We start from the raw sequence: 25897 nt of genomic DNA on the forward strand, positions 1-25897 counted from the left end.
AATGTCTTGTGTCACGATGATTCTTCCCACAAGCCACAGCTCATTCCCTGCAGCCCTGGACTTCTCTTGGGGCAGCAGAAGTTCCAGAAGTTCCAAGTGATGACTGTGCTGCTGGTAGCAGAAAGTCCCTGCTCCTGGTTATAAGTGATCAATGCCAAGGTGGAGAGGCCCTGAGCCAGCTGATGTAGTGACTGACATCCCTGTTCCATGGCACAGGGCGGAATGAGGTGATCTTTAAGGTCCCTTCCAACCCAAACCAGTCTGGGATTCTGTGAGATCTTTAGAATTGTAAAACTGCATTTCCGTCCCCAGCCCCACTGTGATCCAGTCCAATGCCTCTGTAGCAATGGTAAAAGGGAAAGGTTCTGAAGGCCATCAGAAACAAAAATATCCTGAATTTGAGATTTAACTTTTCCTGGTAGTCTAAGTAGTATAATAGTGCACTTTTAAACCATTATCCCTGTTTATTACACTTTTCCCATCAGCTGAGTGAATGGGTTCTTTTGAAACCATTTGAAAGAAGTGGGGTAGAAATGTGCATTGCACTTCACCACTTTCATATTACAAACACAATATATATCACTCAGATTATCAGAGCACCTAAATCAGAACAGATCAAATATCAGCTAAATGTTCTCAGCTGACCATGCTGATTATTAGATGAAAACAATTTCTGTGTATCCAGTTGTTCTTAGAACTGAAAACTATATGTGTTCTGCACAATCCTTTTGATTCTGATAGACAACAATACCAGAGTTCAGGTTGTGTCTGTAATTGGCAATGAAATCGCAAAAATTATTTACCAGTGCCTACATTTATAAGCATGCTCTGGGAGAATGGTTACAAATTAATTTGGAGATGAATCTGATACATCAGAGAATGTGCTCTTAATTAATCTAATTGTATTTCCCCTCTGTGCTCATGTTCAGCCAGAGAGTAGCAGACTGCACCTCTGAAGGGACCTGCAAATGAATCACTTGTTTGAAAACTCTTTTTGCTTCAGAAAGCATCTTATTGTATTAAATACCATTTCCTCCAGTTTCATACTGACTTGAAGATGTTTACAGTGTATAAGACAAAATCAAGTCTCATGGCTTCCTCAAGGCACTGAGCTGAGCCTCTCCAGTGAATCTGAAATGGATGTTTAAAGACTGTTTTGGAGAAACCCTTGCTGGAGTTGGTATCATCTGAATTCTGTTGCAATAGCCCACATTCTGCATCTTGAAAACTGCACGGAGCTGAAGGCACAGAGCAGTTTGTGGATCATGCCAAATCGTTAAGAAGTGAGGATTTCAGCTAGGTGTAATTCAGAGAGGGAGACGGCCTTAGGCTAATTAGAGTGAAGATAACACTGTGAGGAAAAGAATCTTATCTGTAAGGAATATTCAGGCCTTACATTTCCAGTGGCTCTGAGCAAGGGAAGAAAGCTGTATCAGTTTCTGAGCTATAAAAAGCACAGACCTTTTTCTGCTCTGCTGGATTACAGGAATCAGTAATTTCACATTTTCAACACATCACCAAAGAAAATGTCTGATCTCAGTCATGTCACCCCATGGTAGATCAAAGGCCTCAGGATCAAAGAGATTAAAGGAGCATGGGCTCTCAAATTATTATTTCCTGTTTGAAAAACACCACTTGTATTACTGCAGAAATTAATGTAATGAGATACTATTCAGATTTTTTTAATAGGAAAATCAAGTCCCACTGTAAATAAAATAAACAACTCTTTTCTATGTTTCTTTACAAGTGTTTCCTGATTTTATTGACAGATTTCTTGATGGTACCTGTTTCAAAAGCCTCAACTCAAAGAGGTTTGAAGGCAAACTATTAGTGACGTGGCTTTTAGTCTTGAAGGTGCCTTGCCCTTTAATGTTGAATTGCTAAGTGATATTTAGCATCTCACAGCCAACCAAAAGGAGCTGATTCACACACTGCTTTTTTTTTTCTTTTTCCTTTATGGAGGACAGGCTCTCGTGACAGGAGGGCAGAGGGAATTCAGCAGTAGCTCAGCTGCCTCCGTGCAATGGGAGAAGAGTTGCACATGCCAGGCCTGATCACACCCACTGGGGTTATCCCAATTTCTGCGGGATCCCTTCTCCGGGCACTAAGTGGGAATTTTGAAGGAAGTAACACTGTGAATTCTCATCAACATGTATTTTGGCATCACACTGCTTCATCTGTAGGAGGTGACCCAGAGGTTACAGCAGTGATCCACAGTCCCAACTTTCTTTGTGGCATGAACTTCCTTCCACTGTGTTTAGCCCATAGTTTCACTGGGTTTGATAGGGAAAATCCCTTATCCTGTTTCACCGTTCATCACGTTTAAGGGATTTCACCATCACAGAACTTCACAACTTCTTGCAGCGGGCCTTCAGGACAAGAAAGACCTGGAGGGGCTGGAGCGTGTGCAGGGAAGGGAATGGAGCTGGGAAGGGAATGGAGCCCCAGGAGGGACTGAGGGAGCTGGGAAAGGGGCTCAGCCTGGAGAAAAGGAGGCTCAGGGGGAATTTCTGGCTCGGCACAAGTCCCTGACAGGAGGGGACAGCCAGGAGGGTCGGGCTGTGCTCCCAGGGAACAGGGGCAGAGGGAACGGCCTCAAGCTGTGCAGGGGATGGACATTAGGAAAAATTTCCTCATGGAAAGAATCATCAAGCCTTGGGCTGCCCGGGGCAGCGGCGGAGCCCCCATCCCTGGAAGTATTCCAAAACAATCGATGACATCCAAGAAACGTGGAAACTAGTCTGGCAGTTGATTTTTAATTTAAGTAACAATTGGTAAAAATGAAAATGAAACACGAACGTGGTAGAAGCCTCCCGTGGAGGGCTTAAAATATTAACGAGCTATGCTCGCAGCTCGTTAACCAAACACCTATACTCTAATTAAGTCCCAAGTACTAAGTAGTCAGGAACAAGGAAGAGAAGGTAGATGCGCTGCAGGAATACTGAGGTGAGCACACAAAGGACCAGAACAAAAGAAATGTTAATTAAAAGATAATGTCAAAGCGATGGAATGTTTTCATGGTGTAACAGTCGCCTGCTGCTAAGTAAATACCAAGGTGAAGCCCAGACATCCATCAAAGCTGAATGCCAAGCCAAAGCCAGCATGTTTTAAGAAAAAAGACATTTATCAGGGACTCTCATAAAGAGGCATTACTCCTTCAGAGAAAAGAGTGCTTCTGGGCATTTATCCCGGGCTTCATAGATACTGCTCCTATGGATGGACCGTTTTTCACGGTATTATTGATTCAGCTGTACAACCGTGTAAGAAATATTTGTTGTATATATTTAAGCAGGATTAGTTGACTACGCTTAGAAATTGGCTTTTGACTTGAACCTAGGTTGTTTTTCTTGCGCGCCTGAATTCAGCGATGTTGTCCCCGGGGTGAATCCTGACCTGTCAGAACCACGGGCAGTTCCGCTGCTGTTAGCTGGAGATATCACTGCTTCACCTTGGCTTTCCTCACTTTGCTGCAGACCTGCTAGGACCTGCTGGTATCAACTGTTAATTTTATTTCACAGCGAGGTGCAGGGGGGAGATGGGCCACTGAATAGCCGAATTAATATGATTCTAACAGAAGCTGTTTATTGTAGATTCTAGGGCTGCTGTCCACATGGGCATCTCTAGACTGGCCAAGCTGCTTCTTCATGGGGCAGGCACACATTGCTCAAGCGTCCATCATCACGTCGTGCTTCCCCTGTCCAGGGTTTACAGTTTCTACAGACTTTTTTTTTAGGACTTTCTTTTTATTTTTTGATCCTGTTGCTTTCTCAGTAACCTTGCTGAATCCCTGAGAGCTCTAAGAACAAAGCTGCAGGTGGTTTGGTGGTATTGCTCACCAGCAGTTCGGCTGGGCAATCAGCACGGAGATACATCGCTACAGGGAGGACGGTGTTTTCCCACCCAGAGTCACCGTCAGTGCGGCATCGCCCTGAGCCCAGCCTTGGCTTCTCCAACTCCCCCGACATGAGACCGGCGGTTCCCAGCTCGCCTCACGGCCTCCTTCGGGCTCTGAGGCTGCCCTAGCCGGCCCCGGAGCAGCCCCGCCCCGTGCCGTGCCCAGCCCGGCGTTAGCGACACGCCTTTCCCCGCGGCCCCGCCCGGGTGACCGAGTGCGCCCGCCCCGCGCCGGGCGGAGCGCGGCCGGCCCTTCCCTGCGCGGCCCGGCGGAGGCGGGGATGTGAGTACGGCCATGGCACCGGGGCACCGCGGGCGGCACCGGGGACGGCGGCGGCTCTGGGGGCGGCGGGCGGCACCGGCCCGCACTGCCCCGCCGCGGAGCCGCAGGGCCGGGCTGAGGCTGCGGCAGCGCCCCGAGGGCCCGGCCTGACAGCGGCCCGGCCCCGGCCGGAGGAGTGCCGGGGAACGGGGGGGGTTCCTCTGGGAACGGGCTGTCCCGCCAGGAGCGCCCCGGGCTCCCGGAGAAACACCCTGTGGTGCAGCCCCGCGGGGCCGAGGCTCCAGGCCTCGCTGTCGGAGTTGGGGCTGTCAGAGCATCTTCCCCGCCCTGTACCGCGGGGAGGCCCCAGGGAAGGGCCGGGGACATGGCTGAGGGAAGGGCCGAGGGAAGGGCCGGGGGAATGGCCGAGGGAAGGGCCGGGGGAATGGCCGAGGGAAGGGCCGGGGGAATGGCCGAGGGAAGGGCCGGGGGAATGGCTGGGGGAAGGGCCGGGGGAAGGGCCGAGGGAAGGGCCGGGGGAATGGCTGAGGGAAGGGCCGGGGACATGGCTGAGGGAAGGGCCGGGGGAATGGCTGGGGGAAGGGCCGGGGGAAGGGCCGAGGGAAGGGCCGGGGGAATGGCTGAGGGAAGGGCCGGGGACATGGCTGAGGGAAGGGCCGGGGACATGGCTGAGGGAAGGGCCGGGGACATGGCTGAGGGAAGGGCCGGGGGAATGGCCGGGGGGAGAGACCGGGGGAAGGGCTCGCAGTCCCGGCTCGCAGTGTGGGTGGTGTGTAGGCACCGGGCTGCGCTTTCTGCTGAAAAACCTCCATTGTCCTCGTGTTTTCTTTGGTTTGCTCCTAACGGGGTTGTGAAAGGGGTAGTTTTGAGCGTGTTCAGGCTGGAAATAAGAGTGTTTCTGTTTGTATTGTTCACCTGACAAAAGACTCTTGTGTCTCGCACAGTGTGTCGCAAAGCCCTTTCCGAGGTTTAGCTCTGGGGAGCTGGGGCGGTGGCGGTGGGGTTCGGTGGGGTTCGGGGCACAGAGGACAGCCCGCAGGGTGGGACAGGCTGGCTGTGAAGGCAGGATCCCCGCTCAGCCCTGCTGGCCCACGTGTGCACACCGCTGTCCACAAACAATTGGTGCTTGTGTGTAAACAGAGCGCAGCATTGCCGCCGTGTGAATGGCCTGCCGAGGAGGGCTGTGAGCCGCCTCTGCTGTGCTGAGTGGTGGTGGGAAAACACAAGAATTCGGAGGGAGGAGCTCAGGAAAGTATCGGTTAAGGGTTACAGGTGTGACACCTGGAGTTAAGAGCATGTCCTCTGCTTCTGTGCTCTGCAAATAAAACCTAAGGTTTGTTAGTTCACTCAGATGGTCACGAAATAGTTTGTTGCTTTCTAGGAAAGGAGTGTAGGAATCTTTCCAAGCTTCTGTTGTTAGGAGCATCGCGGTTTGTGTTTTGATACAGAATTTAAAACAGGAGTCTAGTTATGCAGGTATTGAAGGTTATGTTGGCTGGGTGCACCTTTGAAGGCAGAGGTGCTCATTGGCACACCTGGAAAGACAAGGGGAGAGAACCAAATGTTTCCGTTTTTCTGTTGGAAATGCCATCTTTAAGAGTTGTAAAGTGGCGTTAGGTGATGCTGGGCGCTCAGTGCAGAAGTAGTTGGTGTGTTTTTGGGCGGTGACGGGTGTGTGTTTGCCGGGCAAGGCCCCACAGGACGGAGCTGTACGAGGAGCCCCCGCCGGGATGCTGGCCCATCGTGTACTCCCCAGACTACAACATCACCTTCATGGGGCTCGAGAAGCTGCACCCCTTCGATGCCGGGAAATGGGGGAAAGTCATCAATTTCCTCAAAGGTAAAATAACCCGAGGTGCCTCTTAAACCAACACTTGCACAAAACCTGAAGAAAACGATGTGGTTAGTGCAGACTTACGTGTGGCTTACCAGAGCTGAAATGCAGCGTGTGGGTTCCTACAGCCTTGTGCTCCCCTGACTTTACAGCCGGTTTAGCAGGTGCTGGGGCATTCCTGTGCCTGCTGAGACACCCCGTGATGGTTTAATGATGGTTTGCTGCAGGTGTAACGTAGTTACTCAGCCTGGACTGCACGCTGGGCTTCTCAGGCTGAGGGAAAACTGCAGCTGTAGCACTTCAGTCTGTTCTTTAGCAGCCTCATCCTATTGCTCTGATGATGTTTGGAAAGAGCTTTGAGGCCCCTCTGGTACAGGCAGAACTTTTTATGATGCTTCTAGTTATTGCTCTTTAAACCATTTGGAGGATACAGGTTGAAATGGATTAGGGAGGTGCAAATGTCAGAACCAGGGGCAGGATCAGGGCCTGTGAAATCTTGGCATCCCTTCATTTAAAGCACAAGGTCGTTCATCTAGGTTTAAAAAAAAAAAAAAAAGGCGTTTTCTCTTGCCAGGACAAAGGCTGTTGGTTGTCCCAAAGCCAGGCCTCTTTATGTGGGCTTAATGACTCCTTCAGCTGATGATCCTTTGCAGCTCAGGATTGCCCTTCCCACTGCAGCCTGACTTGTATTCTTTTGACTGAGCTCAAATAATTTTAACACTCTTAACATCTTACTAGCTGAGTTTTGGCTTTTTCCTCTAACAACCTTAATTTAATTTAGTCTTCGGTTCCACAATAGTTTTCTTAATTGATCAGAACCTTTGTCTTTGTTTCTTCTGTGTAAAGTCTTTTCCTCCAGCTCTTTTCTGAGTGACATGTCTATTCCAAAGTGTCTCGGGCTTTCACAGAAAATTAGTTTTCCCAGTTGTTTGACTGTCCTTGCTTTGAGAGGAGGAAGAAGCCCCAGGATGCTCCAGAGCACTGGGCTCGCTCTGGCTCTGTAGCAATCCCTGGCACCAGCTGACCTCCCCTGTGCCTTGTCACTGAGCCGATCAGCAGTGAACAGCTTTGCAGAGCACCTTCCCCTCCTGCAGAAGGCAGCTGGCAGCAGTCTGGCTCTGTTTGACACCAGTGCATGAATGAATTGTTCCTCAGGCCTCAGTAAGGAGAGTCAGGAGCTTGCCAAAACAAATGTTGTTGCAGGTGCTGTTCTTGTATAACACTTCACAGCAAAATCTCTCACATTTCCGAGTTGTTTTCTTTCTCCTCCAAGTGTAAAGTTTGAGAAGAGATACAGGCTTAGAAGGCTACAGCTCTGCAGCAATTAAATATCCAAATTTGCCTGGGAAGATTGGTGGGATTCCTTATAATTGTTGTTTGTAGTGGTGATATGCACTCATTCTTAATTCTTGGGAGCATCTTTCTCTTATAAAAGTTACTAAGTTTTAAAATAGTCTTTTGGTCTCTAAGGGAAAGAATTAATAGCTGCTCATTGTTTTTTTCTTTAAATTAGATGGAAATAGGGAGTGATAGGAATACCCTAGTTAAGCGTATTTGCTTCCATGAACACTCAAACCATTACTTTGTTTTGAATTTTGATTTATTACTTAATTCCTCTGTGATTTAAGGGATTAAATCCTAGTATAAACTGTGGGATTTCTCAAAGCATGTTAAAATAACAGTGATTATTTGATGTACAAGCACCAAGCCCTAAACTGTGAGGAGTTGTGTGATTCCAGTGTGTCTCTATCCTCTGTCATTACCTGTCTGTCCTTCCAGTTCAAAGGGGAAATTCCCATGATCTTAGCACGCTCTGAAAACTTTCTGTGCACGATATTTCTCAAATACACACTACCTGAACAGCTTACCTGTCACAGAGGGATTTGTAATTTCTGTATTTGGGAAACTTGCCAACTCTGAGCACCCTCAAGTCGTGCTAGGAATAAACATGACAGAGGAAGTTTCCACACTGAGGTCAGAGCAGAGTGCTGGGGACATGGGGAGCTGAGCACTGCTGTACAATGCCAATTGTTATTTCTCTCCTGTTGCAGAAGAAAAACTAATTGCAGATGACTTGATTGTGCAGGCACGGGAGGCGACTGATGAAGATCTCTTGGTTGTTCACACCAGGCGCTACCTTAATAAATTAAAGGTGCTGTACCTGTTCATGTGTTTTTGCAGCAAACTGCCCAGAGTGAGTGTCTAAGGCAGTGGATGTCTTGTTTTAAATCAGCCTTACAGCTATAGAATGGGATCTGTTGATAACATTGTTACTGAGAACACTGCACGCAAACCACAGAAATATTGGGACCTTCACACTACAGAAGGATGGAGGGGAAAGAGGCTTTGCCATATTAAATAGGTGAACTGAAAGGATATTTCAGGGAAATTAAACACAGGGAAAATTAGAATGTCTGAGATGTCAGTAATAATAATTCTTGTTAGTGCCAGGGTTTTAGTGTTGAGCAGTGTAAGTTTTATTGTACTCTGGTAAATTAGTTCTGAAATTGAAAATACAATAGAAACCACTAACATGGGGTACTTCATTGGATGTTTTCTAAGGCAGGAATTGCTTTCTGGGGTTTGGGGTTATGTAATCTTAGCAGAGCATCTGTGTGGGGGTTCTGTGGTCAGTCTGTTGGGTGGGAAGCTCTGGCTTTATACTCAGACACTGCCCCTATCTGTGGAATATGGAGAGAGCTGCAAGATCAGTGTAAGGGCAGTACCAAGCACATTATCTGTTGTGAAGGTTTCCAGAGCCAGCTCACACAGGACAGCAGGGGCATGAGCAAAGTTCCCTGTATATTTCTAAAGGAAACACCCGTTTGCTTGTTTAACTCCGGTGTAACTCTAAAACATAAACATGTGAGATTTCTCCTTCTGACACTATCCAGTTGTCTGTGGCTGGAATTGGGCAGTAGATGAGTGCAGGTGACATTACTTTTACTTTGCAACTCTGCTTTGGAGGGCAGAGAATGGATTTATAAGAGAAAAGAAATCTTCCATTCCATAATTCAAAAGAAGTTATTTTGAGTCACCCATGCCTTTTCACAGTGGAAGAGTCCTTGGATTGCTATTTCTGGAATGTTTTATTTTTCTGTATCAGTGATCTGTTATTTGTGTGAACTTTTTCACTCCTAACTGCTTTTCTGAGTTCTCTTACGCTCCTTCATTCTGTACTGTGAAGTTACATGCAATTTCATGCATCATTAGATTTGATATTACTGCAGCTATTCTTGATATTGAACTTTTAATTCCATAGAACCACCCACCTCTTTTTACTGAATCACTGCTTTGAAGCAGGGTTTAATGTGCACAGCTCAGATTGGAATGCCATCATAATATTTTTAGTACCTATGGGATGGCTTCACAGGGAATTGTCTGGATAACTGGCGTCTTGTGGTCAACACCAGCACTGTTGTGTGCATCCAGATGGGATTAACTGGGTGTCTCCTCTCCCCCTTTTCTGGAGAGAATATTTCCTGCAAGTGTTGGAACTGGAAGATGTTGTATTGGTCATGCCAGCAGATTCCTGCCAAGCAGCAAAGATAAAAGTGCTTAGTTGCAAAAGCAAAATAACATCCTAGACATGAAAACCCCCTGTAAAAACTCTTACTGCCTTATCCAAAGTCTACTGTGCTATTTTGCTTTTAAATCCAGACAAATACGTATAAATGGTGTAGTTTTATATTATTAGTTCAGCTCTGAAGACTGCAGAGTTGCTTGCCTTTCTCAGAATGGCCAGGTCTCCTAAAAGAATAGATCACTTGAGTGTTCATCTAAAGTCTGAACATGAATTTGGTAAGAAATTGCCTACACTTGCAAGAGTAGGTGGTGATTGGTGTCTTAGCAGCAACTGAGAGGCCAGCTGAGTATTGGGTGAAGAGAAACAAAAAGTGTGCATGAGGTACTTCTGCTGCTGGAGATCAGGTCTATGTTGGCAGGAAGGTCCTTAAAACAAAGTTTGGCCTTTTGAATTGATGTGATTCCTCCTCAGCTATTCCTCTGATGAATATATGTCTCCAAGGTGATGACTGGACTGTCGGTAGTTTGCTTGCAGTACTTTTCCACTTGCTGCCTTTTCCCAGTGTTATGTAAAATAATGAATTTCTTGCGTGTCAGCATTCTGAACCTTGGGAAGGAGGTAGGCAGCGAGGTTACAGCCAGTTTCAGGCTCTGCCTTCCCCTTTTCATTTATGAGAAGTTCTATGGTAACATGAGCTAGCAAACACTGAAATGCAGATGCTGAGGATAAAGCTGGTCTGAGAAATTGTGGGAAATGCAGGTACACAAAACCAGCACACTGAAGAAAGAAGCATAAAGCATTCCACAGATTTTCAGTTACTAAGTGGAGAAGCATTTTCCCTCACCTGTAGCTGCCCTTTGAACTCCCAGACTTTGCTCCCACTTGGTGACTTCCCCCACGTGTTGGGAATTACTAATCCCAGGTGTGGGCAGTGTGTGGCAGCAGGAATGGCCCCAGCTGTGACCAGCCAGCCCGGGAGCCAAAGCTCCACCAGCCCTGGGCTGCTCACCTCCACTTCAAAACCTGCAGCTACATAATTCCTGCTTTGAGTCATCATTGCTCCCACTTCTCCCTGTTGACATTAACTTTACTTTAAACTTCACTAGAGCTTCCTGTGTCATTATTGTTCACATTTGAGGTCAAATTGATTTCTATCCAAATGTGACCTTTTCATATCCATTTTAGAACAACAGAATTGAATATAGTTTTTAATAACGAGCGTCTTCAAAAGCTAAAATGTCTTGCAAAGGAGCTTTATCAAGATTGACTGTACTAAAAAATAATTAAAGCACCTTGTGATCGACAGCTGATAAGATGATAACAGAATAATGTCTTGCAAATATAAAAGTAGACAGATTTTGAAATTAACTGTTGGCAAAATACAGCTAGGGCTTAGGCACTTCATGAACAATGCCAGCCCTTCACCCACCCAGTAGTACCTGATAATTGAAGTCTTGCTAACTGAGGAGTTACTTTGAGCATCAGAGGAGCCTGAGGTGGGGATGTGATTGCCTTTGGTTCAAACTGCCCGCCTGGACGTCCTGTGACCAGCTCAGGAATGGGGCAGCCAGTGCCCTCAGTCCCTTACAGCTCCTAATGCTGCAGGGAGCAGGAGCTGTTCAGACTCTTTGTAAGTGGCAGTGAGTCATAATCCTCAGTCCCTCAGTGTTTCACTACTGGTTGGGCAGGTAAATTCTTGCTTGTGACTTAGGCTTTGAAATATATTTAGCGGTGTTATCACTGGTAGCAGTGTTAGTGGAAGTTCTTTGAAGTAATCAATGTGTTTGCAAAAAAAAATAAATTTGCATTTTGCAAATATTTTGTGTTCTAACCTTGAAGACTTTTGAACAAAATGTTTCCTTGAAACATTTTCCAGAAGTATTTAATATGCTAAATAAATTTTAATCAGTTCTCTATGCTAAAGTTTGCACTGTGTGTTCACTTAAGTGTTTGAACTTCTTAGTTCAGTTGTCTGTTTGTTTGTGTTTGCTTTCTCCTTGGTATATCCTTTTGATTCCACACAGGAATAGATATTTTAGGTTTGAACAATATATCAAGTGTAGCTGAAGGACATTTCACAATTCTTCCTCCCAATCTGAGGGATATTACATTTTCTGAATGTAATACTGCCTTCCTGAAAAATTACTGATTTAATACAGTTTGATACTAAAATCTGGAAGGTGATGATTCTCATAGTTAAAAACGTGAGGGTGGTCACTAATAAAAACTGGTGTGGTCACTTCCATCTAAAAATATTCAAACTCTTCCTAAGGCCTGTGAGCACCTTTTCAGCAAATAACTAGTGAGACAGCTAAGTGTGATCATTAAACCAGACTCCATTAATTGGAACTCTCTTTTTCCCCATTGCAGTGGTCATTTGTTGTGGCTACAATCACAGAAATTCCACCAGTTGCCTTTCTTCCCAATTTTGTTGTTCAGAGAAAAGTTCTGAAGCCTCTACGAACCCAGACAGGAGGAACAATAATGGTAAGGTGCTCTTGATCCACTCTTATATTTAAATTTGTTCATCAAAGATTGTAAACCTGGGAGTTGTGGTGTTTATGTAATTCACATTGTCAGCCTTGGACAGTGCTGCTGTGCCAGGTGCAGGAACAGGGTTTATTGCAGCTCCTAGATATATAACTCAAAGGTGAGTTAGGTTGGGAAATACAAAAGTTAAACCAACTTGTTTTTAAGGACTATTTAAGGATTTGCATTCTAAAAGAACCTGCAGGGTTCTGGCTAAGTCTTCAGATGTATTGGATTATGGTGACAGGCCAGGTAACAAAAGTGCTGCCTCCTTTAGTAGGCATGGACTGCCAAAAGCAGAGACGGGGAGGAGGAGGGAGAAAATTTCACAGAGTTCAAGGTGCTTAAAAAGACACTTGGTTGTCACTCAGAGCAAGTCCTGCTGAGCAGGGATCTGCAGAGTTTCCTCTCATTACAGCCACACTGTCACTGCAGGATTGTCACAGCAATGGAGGGAATGGTCTGAGAGAGGAACCTGGGGAGAGTTTAGGGCTGCCTCATGCTCTGCCTTGGATATTTCTTGACACGAGCTCAGTGTGTGTGAAGCCTCTTTCAGCTTGGTTGCAGCTAGGCAATACTTTTCTCCAGTTTGGGGATGTTTTTCACTGTGCCTGTGTTATCTTTAACTCCCAAGGTGTGTGTTCACCACGTAGAGATGTGACCCACCGGTGGTCTGGTTCTTCTCATGGCTTCTGACACACTGATGCCACTCCTGGGCACTTCGGGATTCCTCTTGAGGCCATGTGCTGTTATTTGTACCTTTTTTTTTTCATTGTGGGGAAATAAGAATGTACTTTAGAAGCAATTTTGACTCATCAGACAATAAAATTTGCACGGTACGAGTCAGAAGTGCAATTTTCTGCTATTCCTGATGGGCCTGTTTATGACAAAAATTCCTGTTGAGTTTCTCCACTTTTTAATGATATTTTAGCAATCTGGGAAGATTGGGTTTTGGTGAGGAATCCCTAGGAAGTGTGATAAATCGCAGATAATGTGTTCTCCCTGGGACTTAATGGGTTTTATAGTTCAGAAACTGCAGTCTTTCCCCAAGATCTAATTTGTGTAAGTTGGCATGATCATAGCAGGATCACATTTGCCATCCCAATAGTTGTCCTAGTACTGAATTAAAACCGTTCAAATGTAAATACTGGTTATAAAGACTGTCCAAACTTCATTTTGGATATGATGTGTAATCTTTTCTTTCCACGACTACGGTGAAAAAATAATCAATTTTTAAATGTTTTCTCTCCCCACATTTGTTTTTTTCACTTGTAACTAGTAATATCTTGAAGTAATATTACTTTTAACAGACAAGTTAAGGAATGCTGCACCTAACACTTGCTCGACTCTTCCTGGCCAAAATAATCAGGGGGTTCAGTTGAAATTCCATAATTTAAACCTTGTATATCTCTTCTCTGTCAATACTTTTCCTTCCCTGAATGTCATTTGAGTTTAAAGGAGAGATACAGGCACAGTTTTCCTGTACTGGAGGGGAAGAGATCAATAATATTCTATACCCTGCATGTTCTATCATATAAAAAATTAAAGAAGTCCCAGGACACTTTACATTGGAACACTTGTCTGGTCCCATCCGCAGCTGGAACTGTGTTTTTTTTTCTGTCTATGCTCCTGGATTTTGAACTTACCTCTGTTTGTGCATGAACAGGAGGGACACCAGGAGCTTCTTCCTCATTTTTCACTCTTCCCAGCACTGCCCTTTCCCTTTTCCAGCTGCCAGAGAAGGAAATACAGATGACACAGCAAATGCTCTTTCTGCTCCTTATGTTGAAACCCTTTTGTTAAGGATTGTACTCAGGGATCTGCTTCAGTGGCAAAAGATCTGAAAACTCCAGGCACGTAGGAATGCCAGGAGTGTTTTGGGGGGGAAGCAGACATTGTGTTGCCTCATTCATTTATGGAATTCTAGCTGCAATTTCTTTGGTTTTTTTTAAGGCAGGAAAACTTGCTATGGATAGAGGCTGGGCCATCAACGTGGGTGAGTACAAATGCAGTGATACCCTTAATAGTGTGTTAAAAGCCTGATTTTCATTTACAGCTCTTTGCAAATCCCAGCAATGTTTTTAGTACCTGGCTTTTGTTTAGTGTGTAGCTTTTCACCCCTTCACCGTTTTTCTGTTCAGGGGGTGGTTTCCATCACTGCTCCAGTGACAAAGGGGGAGGATTTTGTGCATATGCTGACATCACACTGGCCATCAAGGTAAGGACTGCTCTTAAACCACTGTTTTCTGCTCTTTGTTCAAATGGAGGAGAAATCCACATAAATTCCTAGTTTGCATCCCAATAGGAGAAAATGAAGCCATTTCTAGATGGGCAGGAATGTGGAGAGTTTCTAAAGTGGAAGGGAAGAGCTGCAGGGGTCAGAGTTATCAGTGTAAATTGGCACCACTGTCATTGCTTTGATAATGTTGTCTTGCAAAAAACCACTCCAAATCAAACCAGATGGATTTCTAATATGCTCAGTGATCATTCTCCTGGCCTTGCAGGTGAACCTGGGCATTCCACATTGATTTCAGTGGTTACACTCAAGGCAAATGCAGAGACAAAAATCCCCTCTCTGAATCAAGCTGCACCATACAGGGCTCAGACTGGTTCAGATTCATGAATAAAAATGTGACTGACTCCAAAATAGTCACCAAATGGGAGAGAAGGCATTTGGTGTTTAGCTGTTGAATGGCTGAAGTAAGAGCCTTCTCCAAATAGGGCTTATTTTTATCAAATGAACTATGGTATATTTGTATACTAGAATATTTATAAAGTATCAGTTATAATCAAACATTAAAGAGTTCTAATGATTGCAGCACCCCATGTGACATAACATCCTAATTTCTGTACGTGGTAATTTGCAGAAAAGTAACCCACAGTGTTCCTTTTTTCACCTTCCCTTGAAATACAGACTGAGAAATTACAGTGGGTGCCAGTTTGTACCAAATCTTTGGATTTTACCACGTCTACATTAAAGATTGCAAAGTTAAGACTCGAAGTAAAAACCATGTTTTTGTTTTCAGATAGAATAAGAAATGAATTGTCACTAAAAGTGGCTCTAAGGCATGCAGTCCTTAAAGCAGCTTTTCCTAAAACACTGAATTCTGGGCTGTTGCAGTTGGATGTTGTCACTGGTTCCACTCCAGCCTGTGGCAGCACCATCAGCTCTGTGATCCCTGGCTGCGCCTGGCCTCTCCTATATCTGGTGGAAATGTACAGATTTTAGTTTTTTTAAACAAAAATTCTCTTTTTATGTCAATCAATGAGATGTTTTTATTAAATGTGTGACAGTCATGTCTCAGTTCATTTGGTGACTGAAACAAATAGATGTGCCCTACATTCAAATTCCAACAGTTCTTAACTGTGCAATCTTTGAGCCTCCAGTTCAATCTCTCACCTAATTGCATACATTTCTCCATGTTTTTCCTTGCTTGAATATCCAGTTCTTATTTGAGAGAGTACAAGGAGTGTCTAGAGCCACAATCATTGACCTGGATGCCCATCAGGTGAGTGGTTTGCCTGTATTCAGTGCTGCAGATATTTTGCTTGAAATACAAAAGCGTGTGATAAATACCTTTTTTTTACAACATAAAATCACCGAATACAAACTTAACCAAAGATGATGAAAACTGTGAAGAGCTGATTCTTCAATTATTTCATGGTCTAAAAAGCTTTTAAACCAGTTTAATAAAATTAACCTGAGTTGCAGCTCCATCGTGTGGCTGCATGTGAAAATCTGCTGCGTTGCACTCCAGGTCTCCAGGGATAAGGAATTAGGATCTCTCCAGACAATCCCAGCGAGTTCTGAACGCCTGGTCACTGCAGCAGTCTCTGCAGGGGAGGGATTTGACCTTCAGTGATTTAATTTTAAACCTAGCTTGGGGCTAATGAAGTAAAGGATCCATCCTTCTTCACCTGGTGAAGTGATGTACTGTGGTGCTGAGATCAAATCTCAGCTTTGGTGAGATTTGCAAAATAAATCCTGAAAGGAAGGAAATGGTATTTTTAGAAAGGCAGTTAATGCACCAAAGTGATGTCCAGCCTGAGGCATTTCAGGTGATTTATTATGTGTAAAGAAACCATTTTCACACAGTTCCATGGCACTGAGGAAGCCTAATGGCTGCAAGTTTTTAATCTTCTCTCATTTCTCTTCTGTGTCCTACAGTCACCATGATAGCAGATCACAGATTATGCAGTAGAAAGATGTTTTGTGTTCCTGGTTCTCCTCAGCCTCTCTGTCAGGCCGTGGATTTGTTTTGTGCTGTATGGGGATGGTTTGGTTTTGAAAAATTCTGGGAATGTATTTTGCTTTTCAGATGTCCTGGTAGTCCCAGTGTGCACATTAAAACACCTGTTGTTTCCTTTCTTGGGGGAGTGAGAGGTGTCTGAAGTAGCTCAGCAGATCCTGTTTAAGGATATAGATACTCTCATCTTGGGACTATTCCAATTCTTAGTGCAGTGATGAGTTTCACCTCTCACAAGGAAATGGTTCCCCCAGAGATTTTCATGTTCCTAGGCTTGTGTGCATGAACTGTTGGTGGACCAAAGATGCTGAAGAAATAAACAGAGTTGCCATTTGTCAGCATAAAAACTGAATTACAGCAGATACATCTATGGAAATGTCTGTTTCTGTGGTTAAAGTTAAATTCTGGGGATAGGGGCTGTGGTCCTGTATGATGATTTAAACAAAATTATCTTATTATTATCTTACTTAAACAAAGTTATCTTAGTGATTGCTGTGGTAAAATTATTTTTATATTAGTGAAAATAAGTGAGAGCCAAAAGAATAGTATTTAAATTCAGAAACGGGGAGGGGAAATTATTCCAAATCTGAGTTTTCTCTCAAGCATCTGTCTACACCCAGTTCAATTTTTTGTAGGGAGTTTCTGGTGTTAAACTGTTGGGCTAGTGTTTGTAATTTTTCCAGGGAATACTTAACCTCACCAAGGCTCGAGTTACCAGGAGAGCTCTAGTCTTTGTTTATTTATTAATTCTTACATAAGAACACTCAGTATTCCTGCAGCTGTTTAAAAGTGACTTTTTCTTGCACAGTTGCAAGATGACAGATCTGTTTGGTGGTCACAGTTGCTTTTCTGATGCTCTTGAGGACAATTAGCTTCTGATTTTTGCTTATTTTTCTTACATTTTGCTTAATTTTCTTACATAATGAGATCCATGCAAATTACCTTCAGAGAGACAAGGATTTTATTTGTGGTAATATCTGCAGTCTTCAGACTGATACTATCAAGCCCCCCAAAACTCTACACCTCAGAATAACCTCCAGGACAATAAATAAGAGAATGACACAGGAATTTTGAATATTAGAACTTTTGTAGTGCTAATTACTCTAGAGTTTAATTGCGTTGACATGCTAGGAATAGCTAACTGTAAATTTCCTTCAGGGAAATGGCCATGAGAGGGACTTTATGGATGATCCTCGGGTTTATATTATGGATGCATACAATAGATATATTTACCCAGGGGATGGTTTTGCTAAACGTGAGTATAACTGAAATTCACCTTCCCAAATGTACCAGACCTACTGTGTTGTTTCATAACTTTTTTAATTTACTACTAAGCTTCCTTGCAGCACCGTTACCTGGATTTCTTTTTTTTTAATTATGTTTAATTTCCCATCATTTTCACTGCTCACTGTGATACATCACAATAGTGTTGATGCTGTAGCATTTTCCTTCACTTCAGGAATGATTTTCTGGAGTTCAGGGTGTGGGGACGTGTCAGTGGATGTTGGTAGCAGTCCATTCCAGAGCTTGGAGCAGTGAATTGAATAATCCTTTGATTTGAGGAGAGATGATAAAAGTTCATCTTTCTCTCACCTTACATTTATGAGAGAACTCACTGAGGATTAGCTCACACCGAGTGAAAAGGTTTCATGTTCTTTTGAGAGTGAAGTTGCAACACACTCAGGTGTTGCCTTGGTAGTAGAACTTGTTTGATGAGTGTGAGGGAAACGATCTGCATCTGAAGGTGCCACAAGGTGGGAAACAAGGCAAGTCAGTCCCTCTAAGGTTGAGTCCAACCCTTCCTCCAGCACTGCCACCAGTGTCCCCAAATGCCACATTCACACTGTTAGATCCCTGCAGGGATGGGGACTTCCTCCTTTGGTTTGGTTGTGGTTTGTATATCCGTGTGACGTGTCTATTGTGCCTTTGTGACCTGCCACAATTAATTAGTGGGGCTTTGATAGTGGTTAAATTAGAATGCAAAAGCCCCAAGTTTATTTGTCCTTGGTTCTGTTACACTGTCATTTATTACAGGCTTAATTTGCTCACCGAGTCAGGGGTTGCTGGGGGAGTTGTTCTGCTGTTGGATTCCTTCAGTGATGCTTCATTTTCAGAGAAAAATCTGCTTCATTTGGATTCTTGACAAGAGTTAGGTGCAGTGCATTGCACTGCTGTCTTCTGACTGGTGAAGATATTAAGAATTGTAGTATTTTAAGGTTTTAAGCTAAAAAATGACCATCTAAAGCACACCATGTCTAGAGGCAGACAAATTGCAAGCAAATGTGGGTTTTTTTCCCCCCAGGATAAACATCCCCTTATTCATCTCTCACATGGCAGCATTTGAGCAGATGAGGACCAAAGCAGAGTCAGTCCTCGTTAGCAGGTCTGACGCCCTGAGCTGCAGTGGACACTGAACACCAGCACTCCCTGTGAGCAGGTGAAGGGTGAGGTGCACAGGGCTGGGCCAGAGCCAGGCCAATGTGCAGTTCTTGCAGTTTGCATAAGAATGGCTAAATAAGATTTTTGTGGCCAAGCCCCTTCTAAACCCTTTCCAACAAGTGACCAGGCAGAGATGGGATCACAGGGGGAATCTCTTTGAAGAAGGGCAGAGGCTTGAACATGAAATTTTGAATCCTTAGGGTAAACTCCAACTGATCATTGTCTCCTTGGACTTCCTGCCTGGTTTTCCCATGTTTTATTGCAGGAACCTCTTCTACACAATTTTTACCCCATGGAGTTCATTAGGGAAGGGAAAAAAAGGAGCAGCTCACCTTGCCAATGCTAAGCCATAAGCACATTGAGTCCCTGGGGGAAGCAGTGTGGAATTACACAGGTTTAGCAGGAGAAAGGATGGATGAGGAATAAGACTAGGTCACTGAAGGGTAAGCAGGAGGGGCTGAAACTCAGAGAAACCATAAAGAAACAAAAAGCTTTGAAACCCAACATTGATGCAATATAAAATTACAGGATGAAAAAATAAAAGCTTCACTGATGCTGAGCAAGGATGGAAAGCAGAACAAAAGGCAGCAATCACAAAAGTAATTAAGTGTCATTCTGGGTTGAGTGCATTCTTGCACACCTGGTGGAGGCTGAATCCACATTTGAGGTGTGCACATCATTTACTGTGAGGCTGGAGTCATACCTTGGAACAGCTCTGGCAGGGTTTTGATTAATTCAGAGGTAGAGTCACACATTCCCCCATAAGAGCACCCAAAACTCGCCTGCATAACCTTGGGTTTCTTTGCTTTACCTTCTCAGCCTTCATTTTCTACTTCTATTGCTTTATTAGAAGCATTAGAAATAATTTGATATAAATTAAGAATTGGTATTTGCTCTTCTGGTAGGATTACAGAGTAAGAACATTAAATTGAAAATGCTTGGGGCAAAGCTGAGTCTTGTTATACATTCATAAAGCAGTTCACATAAATTCATGATCCCTTGCTGTGAAGTTTTGAGTGTTGTGATAAAAATAAAACATCTTCATAATTTCTCAGTGATATTTATCTTGTTTTTCCCCCAGCTGCTTCCTCTGCAATAGCAGTTCAATGTTTTCTTTGCCTTACGCTTTATTTAGGTTACATTTAAGTTAATAATTTTCTTTATGATTTCTCTGCTGATTGGTAACTGGACTTGCAGATCAGCTGTTTTTCAATAACATTTTCCATTTGCATCTCAGACTATTTTTTTTTGCCCTGCATCTAATTATCTCTCTTCAATGGAATTTTTTCAAGGTCATTGTGCTTTACATTTGCTGAGAAAACAAGCAGTTGAATAATTTTCTTTAATTCATGTGTCTGTGAAAATGCAATGCATTGAGAGAGCTTCCCGAAATGTAATTTTTTTCGCTTGCTTACCTACATTGTGCATTTTCTCTCGAAGCAATGCCTTGTTTATTGAGCAGTGCTTGCTCTGTTGTCCCTCAGGTGCCATAAAACGCAAAGTGGAGCTGGAGTGGGGCACAGAGGACACCGAGTACCTGCAGAAGGTGCACACCCACGTGGAGGGAGCCCTGAATGAATTCAAGCCTGACATCGTGGTTTACAATGCTGGCACGGACATTCTGGATGGGGATCCCCTGGGAGGCCTGGCCATTTCCCCCCAGGTGTGTGACCCTGCAGAGCACAGCCTCCCCAGGCTGCAGGGAGAGACACTGCCCTGGCACAGACACACATCATCTCCCTTGCCTTCTCACCCTCTTCTTCCTTCTTGTCTCTCCCTCACTCTGAATATTTTCCTTTTCACCCTCTTCTTCCTTCTTGTCTCTCCCTCACTCTGAATATTTTTGCTCTTCTGGTGCCTGTTCCAGTATCATTCATCGTCTCTTTAAAAAATACCCTGATTGCCAACACCCAAAACAGTAACCAGAGAGAGAGAGATATTTTCACACTTCACCTCACTTCTATTTTCCCTGCTTGGTTTGTTCTCTCTTCGGTTCTTTTTTCCCCTCACATGCCCCATTTTGCAATGCATTCCTTTTGTCACCTGCCCCCAGTGTGTATCTTACATTTAATTTCCTCTGTAGCACTCCCAGCTGTTTTGAACTACCCTCATGGTTATAACAATTTTGTGCAGCCTGGCTGTATATTCTTAGCAAATGAACAGTTGTTTTCCTTTTCTTTAGATACCATTTACTTTTTCTCCCCAGCTCGGTACCACACTCAAAGTTTGGTTTATTCGGTAAAGCTTCATAGAAGTCTTCAACTTTCTGCTTTTCTTACAATAAGGAATAATTTACAGTCCTCCTATTTCCTCCATAGGTTTTAGTGATTCCATCTCTGACGGTTCCTCTGTGCTATCTCTCCCCTGTTTCACATTTAGGTCTCTTTAATGGCCACCAGATCAATATAGAGACGTGCTGGTTTGATCTGTGAGCTCTCAGATTTCCTTCTTGGAGCCACCACTTGATCTGTTCAGTGTTGATTTTGTTCATTTCTCTTGCATGAAGGGGGAGCTGAGGGGCTTGGACTTGTTGCGGTCTTGGGGAGGAGATGGCCTGAGGTGTGAGATGGGGTTTGGTGAAGCAGAGCCCTCTGGAGAGCAGTGGCCACCAAGGGAACTGGCAGCTTGGTCATAGGGAGATACTTTGAGATTTGCCTTTAAAAATAATCCAGATTTCTGCACTTTGAGAAGGAGCAGTGTTAACTGCCAAGAAAAATGAGTTGCTATAGCTTGCTGTGCAGAGGAGGTAAGGATGGGGTAAGAAAGGTGAAGCAGCTTCCTTGGCCACGAGCAGAGGTGAAAGGCATTCTCTGCACAGCTGGAGGGGCAGAAACAGGCCTGTAGTGTCTGCTCTGAGGGCAGGGTTCTTGTCTCTGCTGTGCAGGCTTGGGATCCCAAGGGCATCCTGCCTGCACAGTCCTTCTCTGCAAAGGTTCTCAGTCCTGGCTTCACTCCTGCTCCTGAAGGTGCCCGTTTGTATTTTAGCTCCTGCTGCAGTGTTAGCTGTGCTCACAATGGGGCTCCTCAGTGCTCTCAGTGATGCTTTCCTGCTTCTTGAGGCTGTAGAAAAGCCTGTGGTGCATCAGCTGAGTGCCTCTTCCCTTTATTTGGAAGTGGCAGCTGTGCCAGGCTGTTGTTTTCCACAGAAATGTGGGAATAAGCCCATGGTTTCCCCTCAGTTCCTGTGGGCTCCCCCTGGAGCACTAAGGCTCCTGTGAGCAGGGGTTGCTTCCAGTTTTGGGGTGGGATAATGGTGCTGCATCTACTGCTAGCTCCCCAGGGCCCTGCAGCTCCTCCTGTAATCCTGTTGCTTCCTTTAAGGATCTGTTTCTAATAGAATTCTTCAGTTTCCTTTGTTTTACTGTTCATCTGTTATTCCTGGTTCTTTCACAGGGCTGTGTCAGACTGTGCAGTGAACAATACTCTTGGATGGTTTTACAAGATACGTCTTTCCTGCTACATTTGTGTTTTATTCTTTCCCTTTGCCATCTGTTTGTGGTCTAATTAATGGCAGGGTGTTATTTCTTGATGTACTTCCACTCTTCCTGTAAGCAGCCTGAGCAGTGCATGTTCATTTTTGAAAGACTTCTGCTGCTGCTTCCTGATTTTTTTTTCTATTTGTATTTGATTGCATTGTGATGTCTTTTCCCTTCTCCAGCTTTGCACTTGTTAAAGTTTTGAGCTGTCCATTTTTGGGGTTTGGGGTGGCTTTTTGGTTTTGTTTTTTGTTGTTTTTTTTTTTTTTTTTTTTTTTTTTTTTTGTGTTTTTTTTTTTTTTTTGTTTTGTTTTGTTTTTTGTTTTTTGTTTTTTTTTTTTTTTTGGAGTTGTAATGAGTTGCATGTATCTGGAACTCTGCTTTTACAAAAGGAAATTTTAATTCTGTTCACCCTCATGTGTTTATCTGAAACCCAGAAGACTCACACTCTGCTCTTGCCTGGGTTCAGTGACAGGAAAGCACCTCTTGGTCAGCAGTCTTTGTTATTTTTCAGTTCCATACCCTCCTCTTAGTAAGAAATTACTTAGTATTAATTTTCTTTTTATTGATTTACCATTGCTTGCATTCTGCAACTTCCCCTTCAGCCATAGATTCTAGCATTAACCACAGGCTCTTATTGCAGAAACTGAGACTTAAGATTCAGCCACTGATTGTGAATGTGTAAAATCTGATTTGAATTTTGGCTTCTTCTGTAGGATTGTGAAATTTTTATCAAGTTACTAAACTTTTGACAGGGGGTGCTGTGCTAGTTGAGCACAAACTGAAGCACTGTGAATCCAGAGTCTTTCCTAATCTCAGTTCCTCACCTGGGAAAGAGGATGAACACTTGTAAAATTTGCAATCAGTTTAGACTTTATGGCCTTTGAGCTGGAATTCTTGTAGAATTCCAATTCTTGTAGGAATTTGTACTGAAGACTTTCTTCTGCTGTGTCCCCTAAAACAAGCCAAATATACTGGATTTGCTGGGGGTTTTGGGGGGTGGTGTGTTTGTTTTGGGGTTTTTTTGATGATTCTGCATGCAAACCAGTTTACAGGACTTCTAAATTAATTTTTCATTGGTACTGTAAACTGTAAGACTTAAACACTTAGCAGGCATTCAGTACTCTAAATCCATAAACCACAGGTTAGAACTGAAGTGTCATGTTGCTACTGATGCCTTGAGAGACTATCTGGGACATATAGTTAAAGGAATAAAGTAGGGATTTATTAAAAGGTCTTCAAAGGATGCACCTTGGGCAATACAAGAGCCTGGCTGAGGTTCCACACAAGATGGACCCAAGATGGACAGTGAGTCACAAGGTTTCACACTTTTCTGAGTTCTGGTCCATTTACACATTGGGGTTAATTGTCCAATTACAGCTTCAGCTTCCTCCCAGTCTGCTCTCCTCAGTTCCCTGTTCTTTGCACTGTTGGGGCCTGAAGCTGCAGTGGTGTCCTTGGGCTGGAAAAGAATTGTTTTGCCTGGCTGAGCTGTGAGGAGAACTGGCTAACACTTTATTGAAGTTCAGAGTTACACACTAGGACGGTACAGAATCTGAGGCATACAAAAGCTAAAACTGAAGGCATCACTCTCACATTTTCCCCTGTGGTGGCATTTCAGGGCATTGTGAAGAGGGACGAGGTGGTGTTCAGGGCTGTGAAGTTCAGAGTTACACACTAATTACACACAGAATCTGAGAAACAGAAAAGCTAGAACTGAAGGCATCACTGTGACTTCCCTTTTCCCCTGTGCTGGTGTTTCAGGGCATTGTGAAGAGGGACGAGGTGGTGTTCAGGGCTGCCCGGAGCCGCGGCGTGCCCGTGCTGATGGTGACCTCGGGCGGGTACCAGAAGAGGACGGCGCGCATCATCGCCGACTCTATCCTCAACCTGCACAGCCTGGGGCTGCTGGGCAGGGACAGACCAGCCTGTGCCCTGGGCACTGCCAGCCTGCACAACGTGGGCACAGACTCTGCCAGGGACTTGAGCAACTTGTCACTGCAGTGACGGGTCACTGAGAGTTAACACATAACCCAGAGGCAATACACAGTAACTCTGTCTAACTCCTGAATTTATCTTCAGCTAAGGCTACACATCCTTTTAAGCTAAATGAGATATGCACTCAAGGGTACTGTCTTCGTGTCTAATATTGCTGTAGAAAGCTTAATTTGTTGCTCTGATTGGGGTGTGTGTGGGGGGGTGGGGTCTGTTACATTGGAAGAACTATGCAGTTGGCATCCAAAGCCTGCCCCAGGCCTGTTTCAGATGCTGCAGCATGGTCTGAGGTGGGAGAAATATGGACTAAAGCTACTGTTCTGTGGGTTTTTTTAAATACTGCATTTTATTTATTGCTTTTTAAATTGAAATACTGTTTTAAAATTAATTCTTTGCAGACTTCAACTGTCAGTTGAACACTAAAGGGAAGTGCAATACTGTAAAAGCCAGGGCAGTTTGTTTATGGCTTTGAAACCAGACAGTTTAGAGAGAATGTTTGTAAATTCATAGTTTATTCCTGTTGTTGATAGTCACTTAAATCTTGCTCATAAACACCTTGTGAAATAGAATATGAAACACCTTTGGCTCCATATGCAAATCAGCCATAAGGGCTCACCATCAGCAGCCTGGTGTTCCAAACAAGCTCTGCATGTGACAGGCAATAGTTCCTGTGCACTCCAACTCACAGATGGAGGAACTGCAGTCCAGTGGAAGCTGATCTTACAGTTCTCAGCAACCCTAGAGAAAAAAACCCCAAATTTTGTGTAGAAATATAGGCTGGCTTATTATTTTTTGCCAGCTTACCATGTATAAAACGGTGAGGAGTACATTGAAATCATTTTTCCCCAACTAGTGCTGTGTTTTTCACTTGCTCAGAGAGTAATGGTACTTCTAGTTACAGTCATAGTTGGTAAGCAAATCCTTCATTATTCTTGTTCATCGAGGGATGCAGTGACATTTCTACATTAAGATCATGTGCTAACTTTATATGGAGCTTTTAGGAGGATTTGGGAACAAAATAGTGTATTCCAAGCAAATTCAGTTGCACTACCTGGGAAGTTTGGCTTTGTTCAAGTTGGTATATTTTGCATTAGGTACTGTGGGTAGCAGTGGGTTGTAAATGTACTAAACTGTATATTTTGCAAGAGCTTTTATAACTTTCACTGATTTGTACTACAAGTTTTACATCGTGTTTAGGTTGGAGCCGTCCTGTGAGGGAGCATCAGGATTTTCCTTGTAGTAGAGTTGTGTAAGCTATTTAAGGAATGTTTAATTCTAATTATAATATTTACCTCATTTAGTGTTCATGTTTAGATCATAGGGTTTGTCAGTTGTAGGAATTGCACAATTGCTATAAATACCTGCTTTAAACCTGATCTGACCTATTGCACTAAGCTTGAGTTGCTACACTGGGATTAAAGAGCACTTTTAAATTTCTTACTAGAAGGACCATCAGAGTATGACTAATGTTGAGATTTATTTTTTTTATGCTGTCTGACATTACTGAAAGATGTTGTTATTCTTTCATATAATTTTTATAAAATTTTAGATTACATTTCTATGAACTAAACCCCCATCATAGCACCATATGGTCTTTCCCTAAACATTTGCTGTTTGTGTTAACATGTTTCTATAATTTTCCCTCAGTGGAGATTAAAATGATGTTGAACAATG

At 43.8% G+C, this 25897-nt stretch overlaps 1 protein-coding gene across 2 annotated transcripts; it reads left to right on the forward strand.

Annotated features, from left to right (window-relative positions):
• The first annotated feature begins 4122 nt into the window (after positions 1–4122).
• Positions 4123–25897, forward strand: LOC136366106 (histone deacetylase 11-like). 2 transcript variants are annotated; one of them, XM_066326979.1, is made up of 10 exons: positions 4123–4177; positions 5869–6017; positions 8063–8163; positions 11908–12024; positions 14020–14062; positions 14208–14284; positions 15513–15575; positions 17472–17568; positions 20237–20415; positions 23993–25897. In XM_066326979.1, coding segments are annotated over exons 1-10 (1071 nt in total). In that variant the 5' UTR covers positions 4123–4175; the 3' UTR covers positions 24236–25897. The 2 variants fall into 2 exon arrangements, with proteins under 2 accessions (XP_066183076.1, XP_066183077.1); XM_066326980.1 differs by having other exon boundaries at positions 8098–8163.

This window comes from Sylvia atricapilla, chromosome 11 (genome assembly GCF_009819655.1).
Source record: "Sylvia atricapilla isolate bSylAtr1 chromosome 11, bSylAtr1.pri, whole genome shotgun sequence".
Classification (NCBI taxonomy): Eukaryota; Metazoa; Chordata; class Aves; order Passeriformes; family Sylviidae; genus Sylvia; species Sylvia atricapilla.